The sequence below is a fragment of the Emiliania huxleyi genome (genome assembly GCF_000372725.1).
Source record: "Emiliania huxleyi CCMP1516 unplaced genomic scaffold EMIHUscaffold_486, whole genome shotgun sequence".
Taxonomy (NCBI): domain Eukaryota; phylum Haptophyta; order Isochrysidales; family Noelaerhabdaceae; genus Emiliania; species Emiliania huxleyi.
In genome coordinates this window covers 1,885-17,914 of record NW_005198347.1, presented here as the reverse complement: position 1 = coordinate 17,914, position 16,030 = coordinate 1,885, and the positions used below count along the sequence as shown (strand labels likewise).

General features: G+C 64.3%; 5 protein-coding genes across 5 annotated transcripts; all 5 read right to left on the bottom strand.

Moving 5' to 3' along the window:
- Positions 1–994: 994 nt before the first annotated feature.
- On the bottom strand, positions 995–1,306 carry EMIHUDRAFT_246000 (hypothetical protein; the record flags this gene model as incomplete). The annotated part of the gene is made up of 1 exon (XM_005767536.1): positions 995–1,306. One exon carries the CDS (start codon positions 1,304–1,306, stop codon positions 995–997), a length of 312 nt encoding a protein of 103 aa, XP_005767593.1.
- Positions 1,307–3,260: 1,954 nt separating this feature from the next.
- Positions 3,261–5,365, bottom strand: EMIHUDRAFT_459363 (hypothetical protein; the record flags this gene model as incomplete). The annotated part of the gene is made up of 6 exons (XM_005767535.1): positions 3,261–3,344; positions 3,453–3,496; positions 4,074–4,356; positions 4,435–4,492; positions 4,858–5,141; positions 5,327–5,365. 6 exons carry the CDS (start codon positions 5,363–5,365, stop codon positions 3,264–3,266), a joined length of 789 nt encoding a protein of 262 aa, XP_005767592.1.
- A 1,123-nt stretch (positions 5,366–6,488) lies between these two features.
- EMIHUDRAFT_245997 (hypothetical protein) lies at positions 6,489–7,025 on the bottom strand (the record flags this gene model as incomplete). Its single annotated transcript, XM_005767534.1, has 2 exons — positions 6,489–6,804; positions 6,895–7,025. 2 exons carry the CDS (start codon positions 7,023–7,025, stop codon positions 6,489–6,491), a joined length of 447 nt encoding a protein of 148 aa, XP_005767591.1.
- Positions 7,026–7,135: 110 nt separating this feature from the next.
- On the bottom strand, positions 7,136–7,926 carry EMIHUDRAFT_370753 (hypothetical protein; the record flags this gene model as incomplete). The annotated part of the gene is made up of 1 exon (XM_005767533.1): positions 7,136–7,926. A coding segment is annotated over one exon (701 nt), but the record flags the coding sequence as incomplete, so codon positions are not given.
- Positions 7,927–12,932: 5,006 nt separating this feature from the next.
- EMIHUDRAFT_445636 (hypothetical protein) lies at positions 12,933–15,065 on the bottom strand. The gene is made up of 8 exons (XM_005767532.1): positions 14,859–15,065; positions 14,533–14,664; positions 14,423–14,458; positions 14,210–14,265; positions 13,969–14,056; positions 13,801–13,890; positions 13,557–13,655; positions 12,933–13,484 (listed from the first exon to the last, which is right to left on the bottom strand). Exons 1-8 carry the CDS (start codon positions 15,033–15,035, stop codon positions 13,254–13,256), a joined length of 909 nt encoding a protein of 302 aa, XP_005767589.1. The 5' UTR covers positions 15,036–15,065; the 3' UTR covers positions 12,933–13,253.
- Between the last annotated feature and the right edge of the window lie 965 nt (positions 15,066–16,030).

Here is a 16,030-nt window from a genome sequence, read left to right as displayed (position 1 = left end):
CCGGATCGCCGCCGCCTCGGCCGCCGCCCCCGCACCCGCCTCCGCCGCCGCCGCCTCCGGCGCCGCCTCGGCCGGCGCCGCCGCGCCCGCCTCCGCCGCCTTCAGCCCCGCCGCCTCCGCCGCCGCACCCGCCGCCTCTTCATACAGCAGCCGTGTCGCCGCGTCCCACGCCGCCAACTCGCGCTCCTCCCTCTCACTGAGCGCCGCCCAAGCCCGCCTCGAGGCGCTCACCGCGGAGATCGCCGCCCTCACCGCACAGCTGAGGAACCCCTTCACCCGCCTTGCCAGTCTCCCCGCCACCAGCCCCGCCGCCAGCGCCGCCGCCAGCCCCGCCGCCAGCCCCGCCGCCAGCCCCGCCGCCAGCGCCGCCGCCAGCCCCGCCGCCAGGGGGCAGCCGCCCATGCCCGCCGCCTGGGGGCAGCCGCCCATGCCCGCCGCCTGGAGCTCTTGGGGGTTGCCCATGCCCCCAGGGGTGTAGGAATTCTCTTCAAAGGGCCTTGTGTTTTGAGGCTCAGTTGTCAGTCGAAACTGACGGGGCTGCGGGGGCGGGGCCAGCGAGGCAAAGCGCTCCAATCCCCAATCCCATTGCATGCACATTGGGCCAGTGCGCTCCGGCGTCCGGGCAGCGCACACATGCATTTGTGATATAGTTTGAATCAACGGGTTGCGAACAGCAACCGGCTAAAGTAATTCCATTCCACATTCACTGTCTGTGGGCTGTGGTTGTGGCACACAGCTCGCGTTACAATTTACAAAACCTTGTTTGGTCATCTGCGCCATATAGCATATATATTCTCGGCGCATCCGCATTCGGTATATAAGCCGGTAACCGGCTCTCGGTGCCTTCCAGAGGCAGCTGCGACCCCGCCGAGTGGACGGCGGGGGGGCCTCACATCCAGGGCCGGGGAGCTAAGAAGCCCGCACCCAGCGGGCCGGGTGATCGGCATCGCTTCGGGCTACGAGCATTTAATGCACACACAGCATGTAATCTTACTTACACACGATGCGCCCGCATCCACATCATCACCGAAGCTCGACAGTAAGGGCACTCATCGGGCAGCCGTTGGGAGCAGATGGCACACGCGCAGAGGTGACCACACGGTACCGCAATGTGAGTCTTGGGGTGGGTAAAGCAAACGATGCACGTCGACTCGCCGCCGTTGGAAGACTCAGCGTCCGCCAGGCGGTCGTGTCTTGAAGCTGTGAGGCTCGCCAGGGCGATGGAGGGCGACTCCCTCTGAAGGGCCACCGTCGTCTGCGCTTCCCCTGCCGCCGCATGCAGCTCCAGCTTCGCCTCTGGCGTCATCGTTGCCAGCGCCGCGTGACCCTCCCCTTCATCCTCCTCCTCCGCTGCCCCCTCGCCCGCAACACCTCCCACGCCCTTGACATTGCCCTTCGTCTTCTTCTTCTTCTTCTTCGCCTTCTTCAGCGCCTTTGCGCGCGCCTCCGCCTCCGCCTCCGCCTCGATCTCAGCCAGAAGCGCCTCGCCTCGCCGCGTCGCCTCCGCGTCCGCCGTTGCCTTCGCCTTCCCAGCTGTTGCCACCGCAGCCACCGTTTCCACCCGCACAGCCGCCTTTGTGTTCGCCGCCAACTCTACCGTTGTAGCTTTGCATGTGTCGTGTGCCTCCTGAAGGGAAGATCTGGTTTCCTCAAAGGGCCCGAGACGACTCTTCAGCCGCTGAAGGTGCTCCTTGATGGCCTGGACGCACAACGAGTCGCCCAGCCCCTCCAGGACCCTTGCCATCTGCAGTGCCGTTATGCCCGTCTCTCATATAAAATGCGAGAACGTCCTCATATCTGCTTTCCGTAAAAGGACAACTCACTTCTTCACCAGCATGGTCGGCCCCTTCAAGATGGCATGCTTCGGCCTTCGCTCGCTTCGCTGGACACCTGCGCGTGTTGAGCGACACTATTCTTCTTGCACAAACTTGCTCGACATGCACCGCGACCCATTCCGCCTGCTGGAGGCTGCTCTCGGACGCTCAAGCGGCGCCAGCCAGCGGCTCGGCCGCGCATCCTTCACACACGCCGCCACGACCGGGATGAGAGGGACCAGTGTCGAGTCATGGTACGAGCTGCATGTGAGGGGCGGCTGTGGACACAGCAGGTCCACCAGACGGACCTCAAAGCTTGCCGTCGGCGTGCTGTCGTGGGGAGAGCCCGAGACAGCTGCAGAGGAGCCGAGTGCAGTGGCGAGCCAGAGGCTACCTGGGTCACCAAGTGGTAGCCCTTGCCCATTCTGAGCAGGGCTGTGCTTTGGTGGGGTTGTGCTTGAGCATGTGTGAAGTGGGAGTGCGTGCCGGCGGTGTCTGTGTGTGGGTGAAACGGGCGTGTATGAGGCCGTAAGAGCCGTTGTATGAGCCGTAGTGGGCTTCATCACCCAAAATAAGGACGGTTTGGGAGAGCTCAGACTTGATACTGATGGGCCTGGGCCAGGAGAGCGACAGAGAAGGCGAGGTGGTGCGGGGATGCCGGATGCCGCGGGAAGAAAAGACAAAACAAATTCGCTAAAAGGGATCATGAATTTGGTGAAGGCCGTCGCGGCGGGCAGAATTTTTCTTTTTTCAAGAAGAGACTATTTTGCTTCGCCCACACAGTCCGAACCGACTGGCTCAGCGCGCGCTCGCGCGGAAGACACAGATGGGCGGAAAGGGTCGCGCGCAGGCAAAGATGAAGATTATGGCCAAGTTGGGCGAGAACCTGTACCGCACGACCAAGGTGTTTGGGCCGATGTGGGAGAAGCAAAAGGCGCGCGCAGCACCCCGCGCCGCGCCGCGGCTTCGGCCACTGCAGCACTCACGCGCTCGATTCGGCAGCGCCATGCAAAAAGCACCCACACTGCACCAACCCCAGCCTGATGCCCCCGCGCGTGCCGCAGTGGCAGAGGTTCCGCACGGTGGAACGTGACAACATCATCGCTTGGCAGGCCAGCTCATCCACGCCTCTCACACTGCCCCTCACACTCCGCCCCTCACTGCCCACGCACCGCCCGTCACCCACTCCTCACGCCTCACCATCGCCTCCTCCTCTGCCCGCGCCCGCCTTACCGCTCGCCGTCCGCGAGCGCAGAAGTGGAGAGAGGCGGAGAAGAGGCTGCAGCGGGACGAGGCGGCGAGGCTCAAGATCGGAGCTGTAGCGGCGGGCGGCGGCGAGGGGAGCACGGCTGGGGCTGCGCCAGAGAGCGACGGGGCGTAATGGTGTGGAGTCTTTTATTTTGTGCGGCGATGAACGAAACGGAAGTATATAGAGTACGTATACGTACATCAAACCATCTCGTCGCCGCCGCCGCTTCCCCGTGCAGACGCGAGCAGTTCCTCGGACTCGAAAGCCGCCAGGTCGAGCGCCTGTGATCACACAACTCCCGGTCGCGCGCGTCGGCGTCCTGCACAAGCCACCGCCGGTGGACACGTGCGCGGGACAGGGACACAGGTGTCTCGCGAGGTTGTGTGCACCCAGCTGTAGACGCTCTGCACGAGGTCGCCCTTCTCGATGGCGCCTGTTCACAGCCGCGTCCGAAGTGAAGAGGTGGGCCCTCCCGGAGGACGCCCCCCCTCTCTCTCTGGTCGGCGGCGGCGCCGCGGGTGGAGATGCCCTTGCGCGCGAGGAAGCGTCGCAGCGTTCGGATCGGCAAGTCGGCGCAGCAGCGCGCCTCGGAGCGGGAGAGAAGGCCGTGAGGTGACACAGAAAACTCCGAGAGATACGAGAGCTGGCCGTTGCAGCCGGGAGAGGGCGGAGAGAGACAGCCCAGCCAACGCACAGCTCGCGCCTTGCAGTGGCGCGCGCAGAGCTGGAAGAAGCAGTAGGAGCAGACACGCCGCCGCGTGCGGCCGCTGCCCGCGCACGCCGTCAAATAGCTCGTGTCGCAGTGAGAGGCAGTCATGGCAAAAGACCTGCAGAGGCGGCGGCAAGTGGCGGTGGCGGCATGGGAGGTTCGGATTCAGAGGCGGAGGAGAAGGGCGAGCGCAGACGTTGTGGCAGTGCTCACACTCTACTCGCCAGCGCGAGAAAAGGGAGAAGGCAGCGCCGCAGTCCACGCAGGCGAGGAGGACGTCGGGGTCACCCTCTGATGGAACCTGTGGACGCGTCCCGGTTGGTGGACGTGTCGCGCTGGGCGTGTGCCTGTGTGGCCGAAGCGTCCTGGTGGTGCAGCAGGCCCCGCCAGGCTGCCAAGGCGTGAGCAAGCGCCGCCATCGTCCCACGAGCATAGAGCCGTAGCCGCAAACACGCCGAGTGTGCCGTTTGCCTGCCTGTGCTTTTTCGCGCCTCATCCTCGCCGTGTGGGTCGCCTCTTGCGTAGCGCTTGTAGAAGGCCGCCGAGTCACCCTGGCGGCGGCGCATTGGGTCGATTAGCTTAGTCTGATCGACAATACAGCCACTCCAGCACGCTCGACCCGAGCTCGACTTGTGGCGTTACAAGCAGATCAACGTATAAACGGGCTCCTGTCTCTCGAGGTTCTCGAGGTGGATATCCTTTGGCCGCGTTGGGTAGCTCCTGTCTGTGGCAGGCGATCGCCCGGCGATCGGTCACAAAAAAAGAGTCTTAGAACAAAACTCCCTCACACACCTGGCACGGGAATACAACGGGACTAGTCACGTGAGGTGCCCACTGTTGTGCGCAAAAAAGAGGGCCTCGAATCAGCATGTCTCTGCTCGTCTCCCTGCTCCTCGCTCGGCCGGGCGGCGGCTCGGGTGGTGCGGAGGCGTCGCCGCTGCGCGTGCGCGCGCGCGGGGCGGCGCTGGAGCACGCCTGCTGTCGCCGCCACGGCGCGACGCCCGGGGCCGAACGCGGAGTCGGACAGACTTTTGGCGAGGACCGAGACGCGAGAGCGTCTTCTAACCGAGCATCTTATCGCCGACCCGCTCTCCTGCGGCGAGCCGCGGAGGAGGGGCTCGTGCGATCCGGCCGAAGCGGCGGCGCGTGGCGCGCACACGCCCCGCTCGCCCGCGGCCGCTGTGGCATGGCTGGCGAGATCCAGCTTTGCCTCCTCGGCGAAGTTTACGAAGCTGACCTCGCTGCTGTGCTGCCGACGCGGCGTTTGGCTCGTGAGATGCGCGCGGCCGCGCGTGGTGAGGGATAGGCAGGCGGCGGCGGCGTCGCAGAACAGTGTGTACGCTTTGAAAATTTTGAAAAATGGCGACAACTGAGGGAGGGTGTAGAGGATGTAGAGTGTAGAGCGCTGTAGAGCTGTAGAGATGTAGAGCGCTCTGGAGCGCTGTAGAGCGCTGTAGAGCTGTAGAGCTCTACATCCGCCGCGGGACGAACTGCGTGCGTTGTAGAGCGATGTAGAGGCGCTCTACAACGTGAAATTTCTACAACAAACTCTACATCAAAAGCGGCGAACGAGGCACGGTCGCTCTCCGACATGAGGCGCGTTGCACTCGCCAGTGCTGCCCTGGCCTTCTGTCTGCCCGCCCAATGGGTGGGAGGTGCCTCTGCTGCTGTGGCATGCCTCACGGCTGCGACTGGCCGGCGCCTCGGCGCGTCAGCTCGGCTCGGCGTAGCGATAGTGGCCAGCGCAACTCGCCTGGACTCAACGCTCAGCCAGGAGCTCCCGCACGCGCTGGCGCGAGTCATGGCGCATGCAACGCGTCTGAATGCTCGCCTCGCCTTGCGCAAATGCGACCGTCCTCGCCGCCGACAGTCCACCGCCTGCTAAAGAAGCACTGCGACGAATGCGGCACCGGCGACGCATGGCAGGCTGGTGATGACGCAGTTATGGGGTGTTGTGTGCCATCAGAGTGACTCTCTGTGTGTCAGGGATAGTCAGGGCCGTCCATCAGAGCTCCAGTAAGCTCGGAGACACCCCATTAGTGCGACTCGACCTCTTTGAGTCACTGCCTTCCCGGCGGGTTGGCTGTAGAGCCTCTACAACAAACTCTACAACAAAATCGCGCTCTACATCGCTCTACAACGCACGCAGTTCGTCCCGTGCCCGATGTAGAGCTCTACAGCTCTACAGCGCTCCAGAGCGCTCTACATCTCTACAGCTCTACAGCGCTCTACACTCTACATCCTCTACACCCTCCCTCAGGGCGACAACAGAACCCTGCAGCAGCAGCAGCGCGCCCGCAGCCCGAGCCGGAGTGAGGAGGCGACGCCGCTGGGCGGACGCCGGAAGCAGCGAACAAAAAGCGAGGCGCTCCGGTGCTCCGGTGCGTGCGGCAAGTAGGCGAGAAGGCGAGAAGGCGCAGCAAGCGCAGCAGGTCCGGGACGGTGCGGTCCGATCCATGCCGCCCGCCCTCGGACTGCGATGGGTGATAGCGTCAGCGAACCCGTGAGCCGTGAACTGATTGGCCTAACACCCACATGAATGATCGTGTGGATATAAGTGGGGATCCAATGGACACTGTACCCGCGACCGCCCAAAGCCGTACTGTACCGTACTAATTGTCCAAGTAGGATCCTACTAGAGCCGTAGTCGGATCCTACTAGTCTGGACATAGGATCCTCTACCTCTGAGAGCTCCAGAATCCGAATGTACTGGAAATTAGCGTGCGCAAGGGATCCCAATAATGGACCCGGCCTGGCTGCGCGCCTGCGCAGCTGCAGTCCGCAGCCCGGCCATCACGTACTGGATGTTCTCGCGCAGCTGCGCGCGCGGGGGCTCCGCGCGCTCGGCCTCGCTCGCAGCGCGCTCGCCGGCCTCCTTCGCCCGGCGCTCCTTCTGCCGGGTCTTCTTGGCCTTGCGAGACGCGGCCTTTGCCGCGAGCTGCTCATCTGTGAGCTCCTTCTTCTTCGGCGCGGTGCGCTCGACGTACGAGCGCTCCGCCGCCTGCACAGACTCGCGGTGCGTCGCCCGCGGCCTTCTCGTGCTTCAGGTCGACCTCGATGGTCGCGTAGCCAGGCCTTATCACCCTGACACAAGACGCACCTGCGACCCTTCCGATCATCACCGCGTCCTCCAGTTGCGCGCGATCATGTAGCTATTCCAGGGTCCGCCGCGCATCCCCGGCAGTACGACGGTGGCCGGCGCTTGCGCGCCAGCCCCGTCCGCCACCGGGTCCGCGGCCGCGGTCCCTGTCATAAAAAGCCGTAGCTACGCGCGCCATGGAGATCGGCACGACGGCGGGCGCGACGAACAAACGAGAAACATATAACTGTCACGTGACGTCAAAGCATAAAAGGTACGATTATTCAACTTATATATCACTGCCTATACGCTAACTACCCCGACCCCTCGAAGCCGCAAGCGGCTGCGGCTGGACAGTTCAGAGTGCAAGCGTGTCACCAGCCCAGTGCCGCTTCCGGCGCCGCGAACAGGTACCACCAGACGAGCTCGCAATAGTACGAGGTGACCGGGTCGCGGCCGCCGCTTGCAAGCTCCTCGAGCATCGCCCGATAGAGCGCGCGCGGGTGGCGGCGCACGGCGGCGGCGCTCACGCCGAACTGCGCGCCCTGCGCGTGGTAGAGGCGCGAGGGCGGTGCGCCGCCGAGAAATCTGCGCCAGAAGCGCTCGAGCGAGCCTGCCGCGCGCTGCTCCGCTTGCCGGCGCTCGATCCAATGCATCGAGGTCGCGAGCATGCTGAGCCCCGCATCAAGCTTGCGGTAGGGCACCGCGACGCGGCTCCGGTTGACAAAGCGTGTGAGCGCGCGACGGGAGCGCAGCGACGCCTCGTACTCCTCGTCGCTCTCGCCACCACCGCTCCACAGCCCAAGCGGCTGCAGCAGCACCGGCAGCCGCGCACGGTTGGTGGCTTGCCAGGAGGCTGCGTGGCCGGCGGGCGGGCCGACGAGCTCCCCCGTGAAGAAAGCGGCGCCGGGCGGCGCGTAGCCAGTGCGAAAGGCGAGGCCGCGGAGGTCTGAGCGCGCGACGGCGGTGAGAGGAAAGAAGGCCTCTCGCTGCTCGTGTGGCGGCTCGGCGGCACGCACATAGTCCGCCACTGTCAAACCGGTGGGCAAGTGGCCGTCAGGATCGCCTTGCATGAAGACGGTCCATGGCGCGAGGGTCTCGTAGCGCTCTGCGATGTGACGGAGCCACGTGTGCGACTCGCGGCCGACATTCGGAAGCGCGATCACTCGCGGCGGTGGTGAGCCGACCTCAGCCGACGCGCCCGCTTGCGGCAGCGCTTCGCCCTTGTTGTAGATGGTGCAGTTGAAGCCGCTCGCGGCGCACCACGAGGCGTCCTCTGCGTATCTGGCGACCACCACCTCCACCGGGGAGGAGGAGGAGGAGGACGGCGGCAACGATGACGAGCATGCGCCCGCCGCGTCCGCGCCCGCCGCCGCCTCGCCCGCTACCGCCGTCGCACTGGCCCGTAGCAGCCCTGCCGTCGCATTGGTCCGTAGCAGCCCCGCCTCTCGCAACGCTGTCTCGAGGGCGCGGGCGACGCGGATCACGGGAGCGACGACCTCCGCCGCCGAGTGCAGCGCCGCCCCACGCAGCGGCACTAGATGGTAATGAAGGCCGAGAGCATACGCAGTATGGGCTGTGTAGATGGCGTGTGGCTCAGGCAGGCCCATCTCAATCGCATGCGCGCCGTCCCATGCAAAGAGCAGATTCGCCCAGCCAGCGCCGTGCACGCCGATGATCGCGACGGCGCGAGAGAGCACCCGCATCGTCTCGGTCAGCCTTGTCGACGGTGCGTCGGAGAGCAGAGCAATTGGCACCTCCCCGCCGTCCGCTGCGGCGGCGACGGCGCCGATGGCGCTGAGCAGCTGCGGCTCATTGCGTATGCGACGGATCTTTGCGGCGGCGCGCTGGAGGTACACAATGGGTCGCGGCGTGGGCACGGCGAGGGTGGCGCCGGGGAGGGCGAGGCGCGATCGCAGCAAGCGAAGGGCGGCGCGCGGAGGCAGATGAGCGAGGTCAGCGGCGGGCGGCGAAGCGAGCTCGGCAGCCAGCGGGTCTGCAAAGTCGCGAAGCAGGCGGGCAGCGGTGGCCGCGCATTCGGAGGCGTCGTTGGCGGCGCACGTGCCGGGCGGCGCTGGGGGCGGCGCCTCCCAATCCACAACCAGCAATGTCGCCGCATGCACGCGAGCGGCGGCGGCGGCACGCACGCCGCCCTTGCCCTCTGCCCCACCGTTGATCGGCCGTATCGGGTAGGGAAAGGAGTTGGCCTTCTCGATGCCGAGCCGCTCGAGCAGAGCCCACATCCATGGCTTGAGGCTGCTCCGGTCCGCCGGGAGCATCACGCGCAGCCGACGTTTCCGACGCTTTCGGCGCGTGGCACTGTCGTTGGCACTGTCGGCATCGATGGCATTCTCGGCGTCGATGGCGGCATTGTCGGCGCGGACGGTGTCGATGGCGATGACGAGCCGCGCGAGAGCATCCGCGACAAACGAGTAGAAATTGGCCGCAAACAGCTGCACCAAGCTGACCACCACCTCCTCCTCCGCCTCCTCCGCCGCCTCGGCTTCGGCGCCGACGCCAATCCGCCGTATCGCGCCGTCGCGCGCTCGCTCGGCCACGCTCTCCCTCGGAAGATTGAGGTGTAGCGGTATCTGATGGCCATGCGACGGCAAGTGGACATTGCACGCGCCATCGCTAACCACGCCCTCGTTGCCAGAGATCCAAACGTCGCGAAGCTCGGCGACGAACACACTGCGATCGGCAAAGCGGAGCGACGGCCAGCGCAGACCGGCGCGGTGCGGCCACGTGCGCGCCGAATACGGCCGCGGCGCTGTCCGCCCGTACAGTCGACGCGGTGACGCCGCGTGATGCGTGCGCACCGCGGCGACCGCACCACCAACGGGATGGTCGGCCCAGCGCGTCGGCCCGCCGGTCCACGAGGTGACGTCGGCAGTGTCGCATCGCATCTCTTGGCGCCACGTCGCGTACGCCAGCCGCTGCGCGCTCGCGAAATAGGGCGCCGCGGCGTCGCCCGTCCCGAAGAGCTGGTCGGTCCGCGCAACCTCGTAGTGCAGCGATGCGCTGGCCGGCGAGAGCGAGAGCGCCGCAGAAAAAGCGGCGGCGCCACCAAGCCGACCAGCCTCGTAGAGAACGCGCGCCAGCAGCGAATACGCCTCCGCACGCTCCGGCGCCAATTGGATTGTTCGCTCGAACGCCGCCGCCGCCTCGTCGAGTCGCTTGTCGTCGCTAAGAGCAATTCCGAGGTTTTCCTGCGCCGTCCACGACACGGGATTGATGGCGAGCGAGCGCGAGTATTCCTCCACGGCGGCGGCATGCCTGCCGGCCGCCGCCAATTTTGCGGCCACGTAGAAGTGGTCGGCGGCCGAATCCACTCCCGTGGTCTTCATGGACACGGCTGCCGGTTCGTGCAGGCGGAGACTTTTTTTGTTTTGAGAGCGCCTTGAGCACTTGAGCACTGGATAGGGTCGATTCCGCGTGGTACGGGACCCCTCGATCGTCTCGCCCTCCCTCACTGGTATGTTCATTGGGGGGGGTCATAACAAACACGGTACAGGATCGAGGTGCACGCTGCCGAAGCAGTGTCGTCCCCCCTCTCCCCGACGGCGATGGCGGTGTGACCGATCGAGCTACAAGAGGAGCTTGTTCAGCAGGATCCGGGATAGTCAGATGCACTACCTCACTGGGCCTGAGACCATCGCACGACGCACCCATCACCGTCTCGGATTTGTGTGGAGTCGAACCACTCCGGGATGGGCAAGCCCATCAATATTCACTATGTTTCTCCGCTGCACCTGCAGGGGATGGCGGGAGAGGGGTTGGCCGAATCTGGGACGGGAGGGAGGAGGAGGAGGGGGAGGGCGGGGGGGGGGGGGGGGGAAATTGATGTTAATTGTCAAAATTCCCGTTGTGCAAAAGGGGAGGGGGCTCTTACCGAATGCCTGGCCGGAGAAGGCCAAAAATGGGCCCCGGGGAAGGGGGGGGGGGGGGGGGCTCAGCCGTGCAAAAAGCATCAATTAATAATAGTAAGGAAGACATGTTGCCCGGCCGTTCAAGAAGTCCGTCTCGATTTTCGTTTTTCCCCACAGACCACTCGGGCAACTTTTACGAAAGGCAAAGTTTTACTTGACCACTCGACCACTCGGCGCCTTCGTTGTTAATAGTACAAACCCAATGGTCCTCTGCGAGCGGTCCGTCGTTGCGGTCACACACACGCACACGCCACGCCGCACCGCGCGCCCGCCCACCGCCCCGCCCAGGCTGGAAAGAGATGAGGAGACGGGACAGCAAAGGAGGAAGCCCAAACACGTATGGGAGGGTTCAGTAATGCGCCACGCTGCCCGGCGTCTCTCACTTTCCGGGACAGCCCCGCCCTTGTGAGGCAGGAAAGTGACGGCTACCCCGTACGCCCTGCGGCCTGCTACTCCGACGCCGACCTCTCGTTCTCCCCTCCTCGTTCCCCCCTCGAATGCTCTGGACCCCGACAAGCCGCCCGACGATGGGCCCCTGCCCCGCACGCTCCCGCCCCTCTGCCCCTCACACACACCCAGGCCCGACATGCACATACAAGACAAACCCGGCGTCCTGCTCTCAAAAGAAAAAGAAAAAATGGGAAGGAGGAGACCAGCGGGGGAGACTCCCCGCCTATGCAACACCCCAGAGAGGGGCTGCCATCGCCGAAGCTGTGCCTAAGCATAACTCCCAAACCCGCAGCGGCCCGGGGGGCCTTGGGGGCAGCCTGCCGGACCGCTGTTGCACGGGGCCAAGCCCCAGAAGATGAGAGTAGTTGATGGATCGGGCTGTCGACCGTGCCTCCCCTCTTTTCGTCAGAGTGGGACCTACGCCGCGCCGGGTAAGGGGCGCGCCCGGTCCTCGACGGAGCCGCGCGCCCCAAACGACCCAGGCGGCGAGTAGTCGTCCTCGAACCTTCGACTCGTAGTCGCCCGTGGTCAGCGCCCCTCCTCCCTCGCCCGTCCCTACTTGGGCAAAATTCATTTATCAGGGCTTCAGAGGTGAACCACGCACTTGGAGCACTTGGAGTGCAGTCATTAACCTCACATCCAGGGCCGAGGAGCTAAGAAGCGATAAATAAATAGAGCAGTCATCTCCAGGGAGAGATGGGCGACGCACACGAACACAGAGGGTCAGTGCGCACCCCGCCCCGCTCGCAGGGCGTGCAGCACACAGCAACACAAGACATATCTAGGCGCTGTGCGCCTCCTCGGGATTTCTGGGGAGGTAGGAGTGTGTGTGTGTGTGTGTGTGTGTGTGTGTGTGTGTGTGTGTGTGTGTGTGTGTGTGTGTGTGTGTGTGTGTGTGTGTGTGTGTGTGTGTGTGTGTGTGTGTGTGTGTGTGTGTGTGTGTGTGTGTGTGTGTGTGTGTGTGTGTGTGTGTGTGTGTGTGTGTGTGTGTGTGTGTGTGTGTGTGTGTGTGTGTGTTAGCGCACGCAGCGGGCCCGCTTGCGTCGAATTCTTTTGTGATCTGCAGCAGCTCGCCTTCGATCGCACGCCCTTCCCTCTGACCTTTGCTCGCCTCTCGCCCATGCCCTTCGTATCCTCGCCCGACAGCAAGCAGAAACGTTGGGCCAAGTCATTTGTTTCGGAGGAGGAGGCGAGCAGGCACAGCGAGACTCTTCGCCAGCGGAAGACCCAAAAGGAGGGCGAGGAAGAGCTCCTCTCGACCCGGGCTGTCTCTGGTTCTTTCGATTCGCCGGCGAAAAAAGCGAGGCCTGGCCCGCGGCCAGCGCCAAAGAGCGCGACGCTGGGCGATCTCGCCCTGCTCCTTTTCTTTCTGATGGTGCTGTACGTACTGGTGACGCTTGGGCCCGAGGCGAAGCGCCTGTGGTTTGTGTATCTCTCCGAGGCGAGAGAGCGAGCCAAGGAATACAAGGCGTGGAGGGAGGGCAGGCTCTGAGCCGCTCTATTGCGACATCGGGTCGGCCGTTGGTGGCTAGTAGACCGGCCTTACAACCGAGCTCTTGCACCAGCCGGCGCAGCACACAGACCGAGACGACCACGGCGCCGCCCACGGGAGCCGGTGGCAGCATTTCGGGACCTCGATGGGACCTAGCTACGAGATTTTACGGCGCGCTGACCCTGCTGTCTGCACGAGACACTCCCCAGTATCTGACTGGCGTCATCATGTATACGTAAGAACCAAGTACGCAAAACTTTTTTCTCGCCCCGGCCCCAGCCCAAGGCCCGGGTGTGTCTCGACTCTTCTCGTGTGGTCGACTTGCAGCGTTATACTCCACGAGCGCGACGCGATGACGTCTGACGTGACACTTGCTGCGCCGCCAGCGCACGCCGCACCAGCGCCACGCACGGCCGCGCACCAGCCGGGAGCCAGAGCCAGAGAGAGAGAGAGAGAGGTCAGCGGCGGGTATTACACCACTCTCTCTCTCCCGCACCGCAAGCGCCGCCGCGTGCCGCGGCCCTCACGCCCTCACGCCGCCGCTTTGCTGCGGAGGAGTCCGGCGGCGGCGGCGGCGAGCAGCGCCGCCACTCCAGCCACGCCGAGGCCGACGCCCATCCCGAGGCCCGCCGCCGCCGCGAGCCCGAGCTTCGAGTCGCCGAGAATGGTCACCTCGGCGCTGCCCGGAGACTCGTCGGTCCCCTCCGGCTTGACCGAGCCGGGCGGCCAGAAGCCGTGGATCATGGCCATGTTGGCCACAATCTGCCAGACGGTATTGGTGTTCTTATTGCCACGGGACTATCATGAGCATGACTACGAGTATGAGTCGGCCACCTGCCAGTCGGTCGGCGAGTCGAGCTCCGCGAAGGTATGCTCCTCCATCTCGTGCAGCGCGACGCGGCCCCCGAGCCTGCACTCCTCCCTCTCCATCACCTGCGGGAAAGCTCCGAGAAGGCTCCGGGAAGGCTCCGAGGCCCCCCCGAGCTTCCACACTCCTCCCTCTCCATCACCTCCTTTGTGGTGAAGTAAAGATGTGGGGAGATATGGGGAGATATGGGGAGATATGGGGAGATCTCACCTCCTTCGTGGTGAAGTAAAACGCGCCGTTCTCAATCAGCTCGCCGTCCCAGTCCTGCCTGCGCGGCCGCTTGGCCGGGTCGTAGTTCACCTGTGAGTAATCAACCACGGATCATTAAGAACAGGGCTATCAGCTGTCAAAGTACTAAAAGGCGAGGTTGCAGCCCACCGCGCGCGCCACGCCGCTGCGCTTGTCCACCGACCACAGGAAGCGATGCGCGCGGACGCAGGTGACCAGCGAGTCCGCCTTGGCGCGCCTACCTCGGTCGGCTGTATCTCGGCTGTATCTCGGCTGTATCTCGGCTGTATCTCGGAGAGATGTCAGCTCTATCTCAGCCGAGATCTCGTCTCTCGGCGCGCGGCATCGTCCCACTATATCTCGGCGAGATCTCGGCGAGATCTCGGCGCGCCGCATCGCGTCCCAACCCTTTTGGAAGTCGAGCGGCGTGATGAGCGGCGAGGTGGCCTGGGGCAGAGCAGAGCGCGTCAGTGGTGGTAGTGGTGGTGGTGGTGGTGGTGGTAGGAGTATAGTAGAAGTAAGAATCGGAACACAAATGAGGAACAATAATAAGAATAATAAGAATAGTCAAAATAAGAAGAATGAGAGCGGCGTGATCGGCGACCTGGACGAGGCAGAGGACGTCGTAGTTCGGGTGCGCCTAGAGGGCGGACGGACGCGCCGTCGTGAGCGAAGAGGGGCAATCGGCGGAGCCGGCCAGGCGAGTCGCCGCGCTTTGACAAAGTCGACCAGCGCTGACTCGGTCGACGCGGTGTTGGTCGCGGTGTGTGGCGAGCGGCGGTGGACTTTGGCGCCGCACTTCTTTGCAATCATGTGGATCTCGTCGTCGTCCGTCGAGACCCACACCTGCAGCGGACCAAGCGAACGGCCACGCGTCAGCCGGCGGGCGGCGGTGGAGAGAGCGGGCGGTGGCGAGGGCGGTGAGGGCAGCGAGGGTTGCGAGGGCGGCGGCGGCGGGACGGTCCGACGGGAGTGGCGGACACAGCGGCAGCGGCGGTGGCAGCGGCGGTGATAATATCGGTGCCGGCGGCTCGCCGCGCCTCGTCAAAGATGCCAGAGTACTCTGCGGCTTGGATGACCCAGTCGATGAGCGGCCGGCCCTGCAGGATCTTGATGTTCTTGCGCGGGACCGAGACGGAGCCGCCTCGCGCGGGGATGACGGCCACGATACGAGGCACGACGTCGCCGTCGAAGACGGGAGAGGCGGGAGCGGCCATTGTCTTCGGCGAGCAAGGAAAGCTGGCGAGCAACAGCGGCTTTCAGCGCTGAAAGAAGAAAACAGAGCTAATGTGCCCTGCGTGGTGGCGGCGTGCCGTCCACCCGTCCTCCCATCCCTCCCTTGGGGCTCTGTTTTCTTTCTTTCTTTCTTTGCACAATTGCATCAGAAAAGAAAAACGTATGAAGAAGAATTTTATGAAGAAGCACTCACAGTCACGGTGAGCTCGCAGGATTCGGGAAGCCCTGCACTCTCAGCCCAAGCTATAACGTCACATAACACTTCTGTCAATCATCTTCAACATCTCTCTCTCTCTCTCATCATCTTCAACCAAGCAGCCAAAGCCTCGTGCAGCAGCGTCCTAGCAGGACGCGAAGGCACGGCTGTAGCCGCGCTGTCCTGGGGCTGTCTCGGTGACGGTGGCACCCGGAGGGAGGAACTAGGGCGCAGAGGCCATTCCTGCGCGCCAGCGGAGAGGTCCTCACTCGGAGAGGTCCTCACAAGAGGTCCTCGGCGAGGACTATGTGCAGCCAAGAACAACATTAGTTCATTTAGCAAGTGGTCCGCTGTGCTTGAGCACTTGAGCACTGGATAGGGTCGGTTCCGCATGGTACGGGACCCCTCGATCGTCTCGCCCTCCCTCACTGGTGTGTTCATTGGGGGGGGGGGGGTCATAACAAACACGGTACAGGATCGAGGTGATGTGTGGCCGCGACACTGCTGTCGGCGACGTGTCTGGCAGTCTCGCCCACGGGGGAGGGCGTGGCCGGCGTGGCTGGGGTGGGTGTGGGAGACAGAATAAGCCAGCGCGAGAGACTGAGCGCAGCCGAGGTCCTCACAATGCGGCCCGGAGCCAGAGGTCCTCACACAGTCTTCATACATTCGAACCTCTGCCATGCGCGCTCTCAGGACTCAGCTAATAAGTGTATTAAGAGGAGCCAGGGCGAGAGAGAGACACGGACGCATGGGGGGGGGGGGGGGGTCTAGCCGACGCAC

Coding starts and splice junctions, on each gene's coding strand:
- EMIHUDRAFT_445636 (XM_005767532.1), bottom strand. CDS start 15,035: ATGGCCGCTCCCGCCTCTCCCGTCTTCGACGGCGACGTCGTGCCTCGT. Junction 14,665..14,858: donor ACTCTGGCATCTTTGACGAG/GCGCGGCGAGCC, acceptor GGTCCGCTGCAG/GTGTGGGTCTCGACGGACGA. Junction 13,891..13,968: donor GCAGCGGCGTGGCGCGCGCG/GTGGGCTGCAAC, acceptor GATTACTCACAG/GTGAACTACGACCCGGCCAA.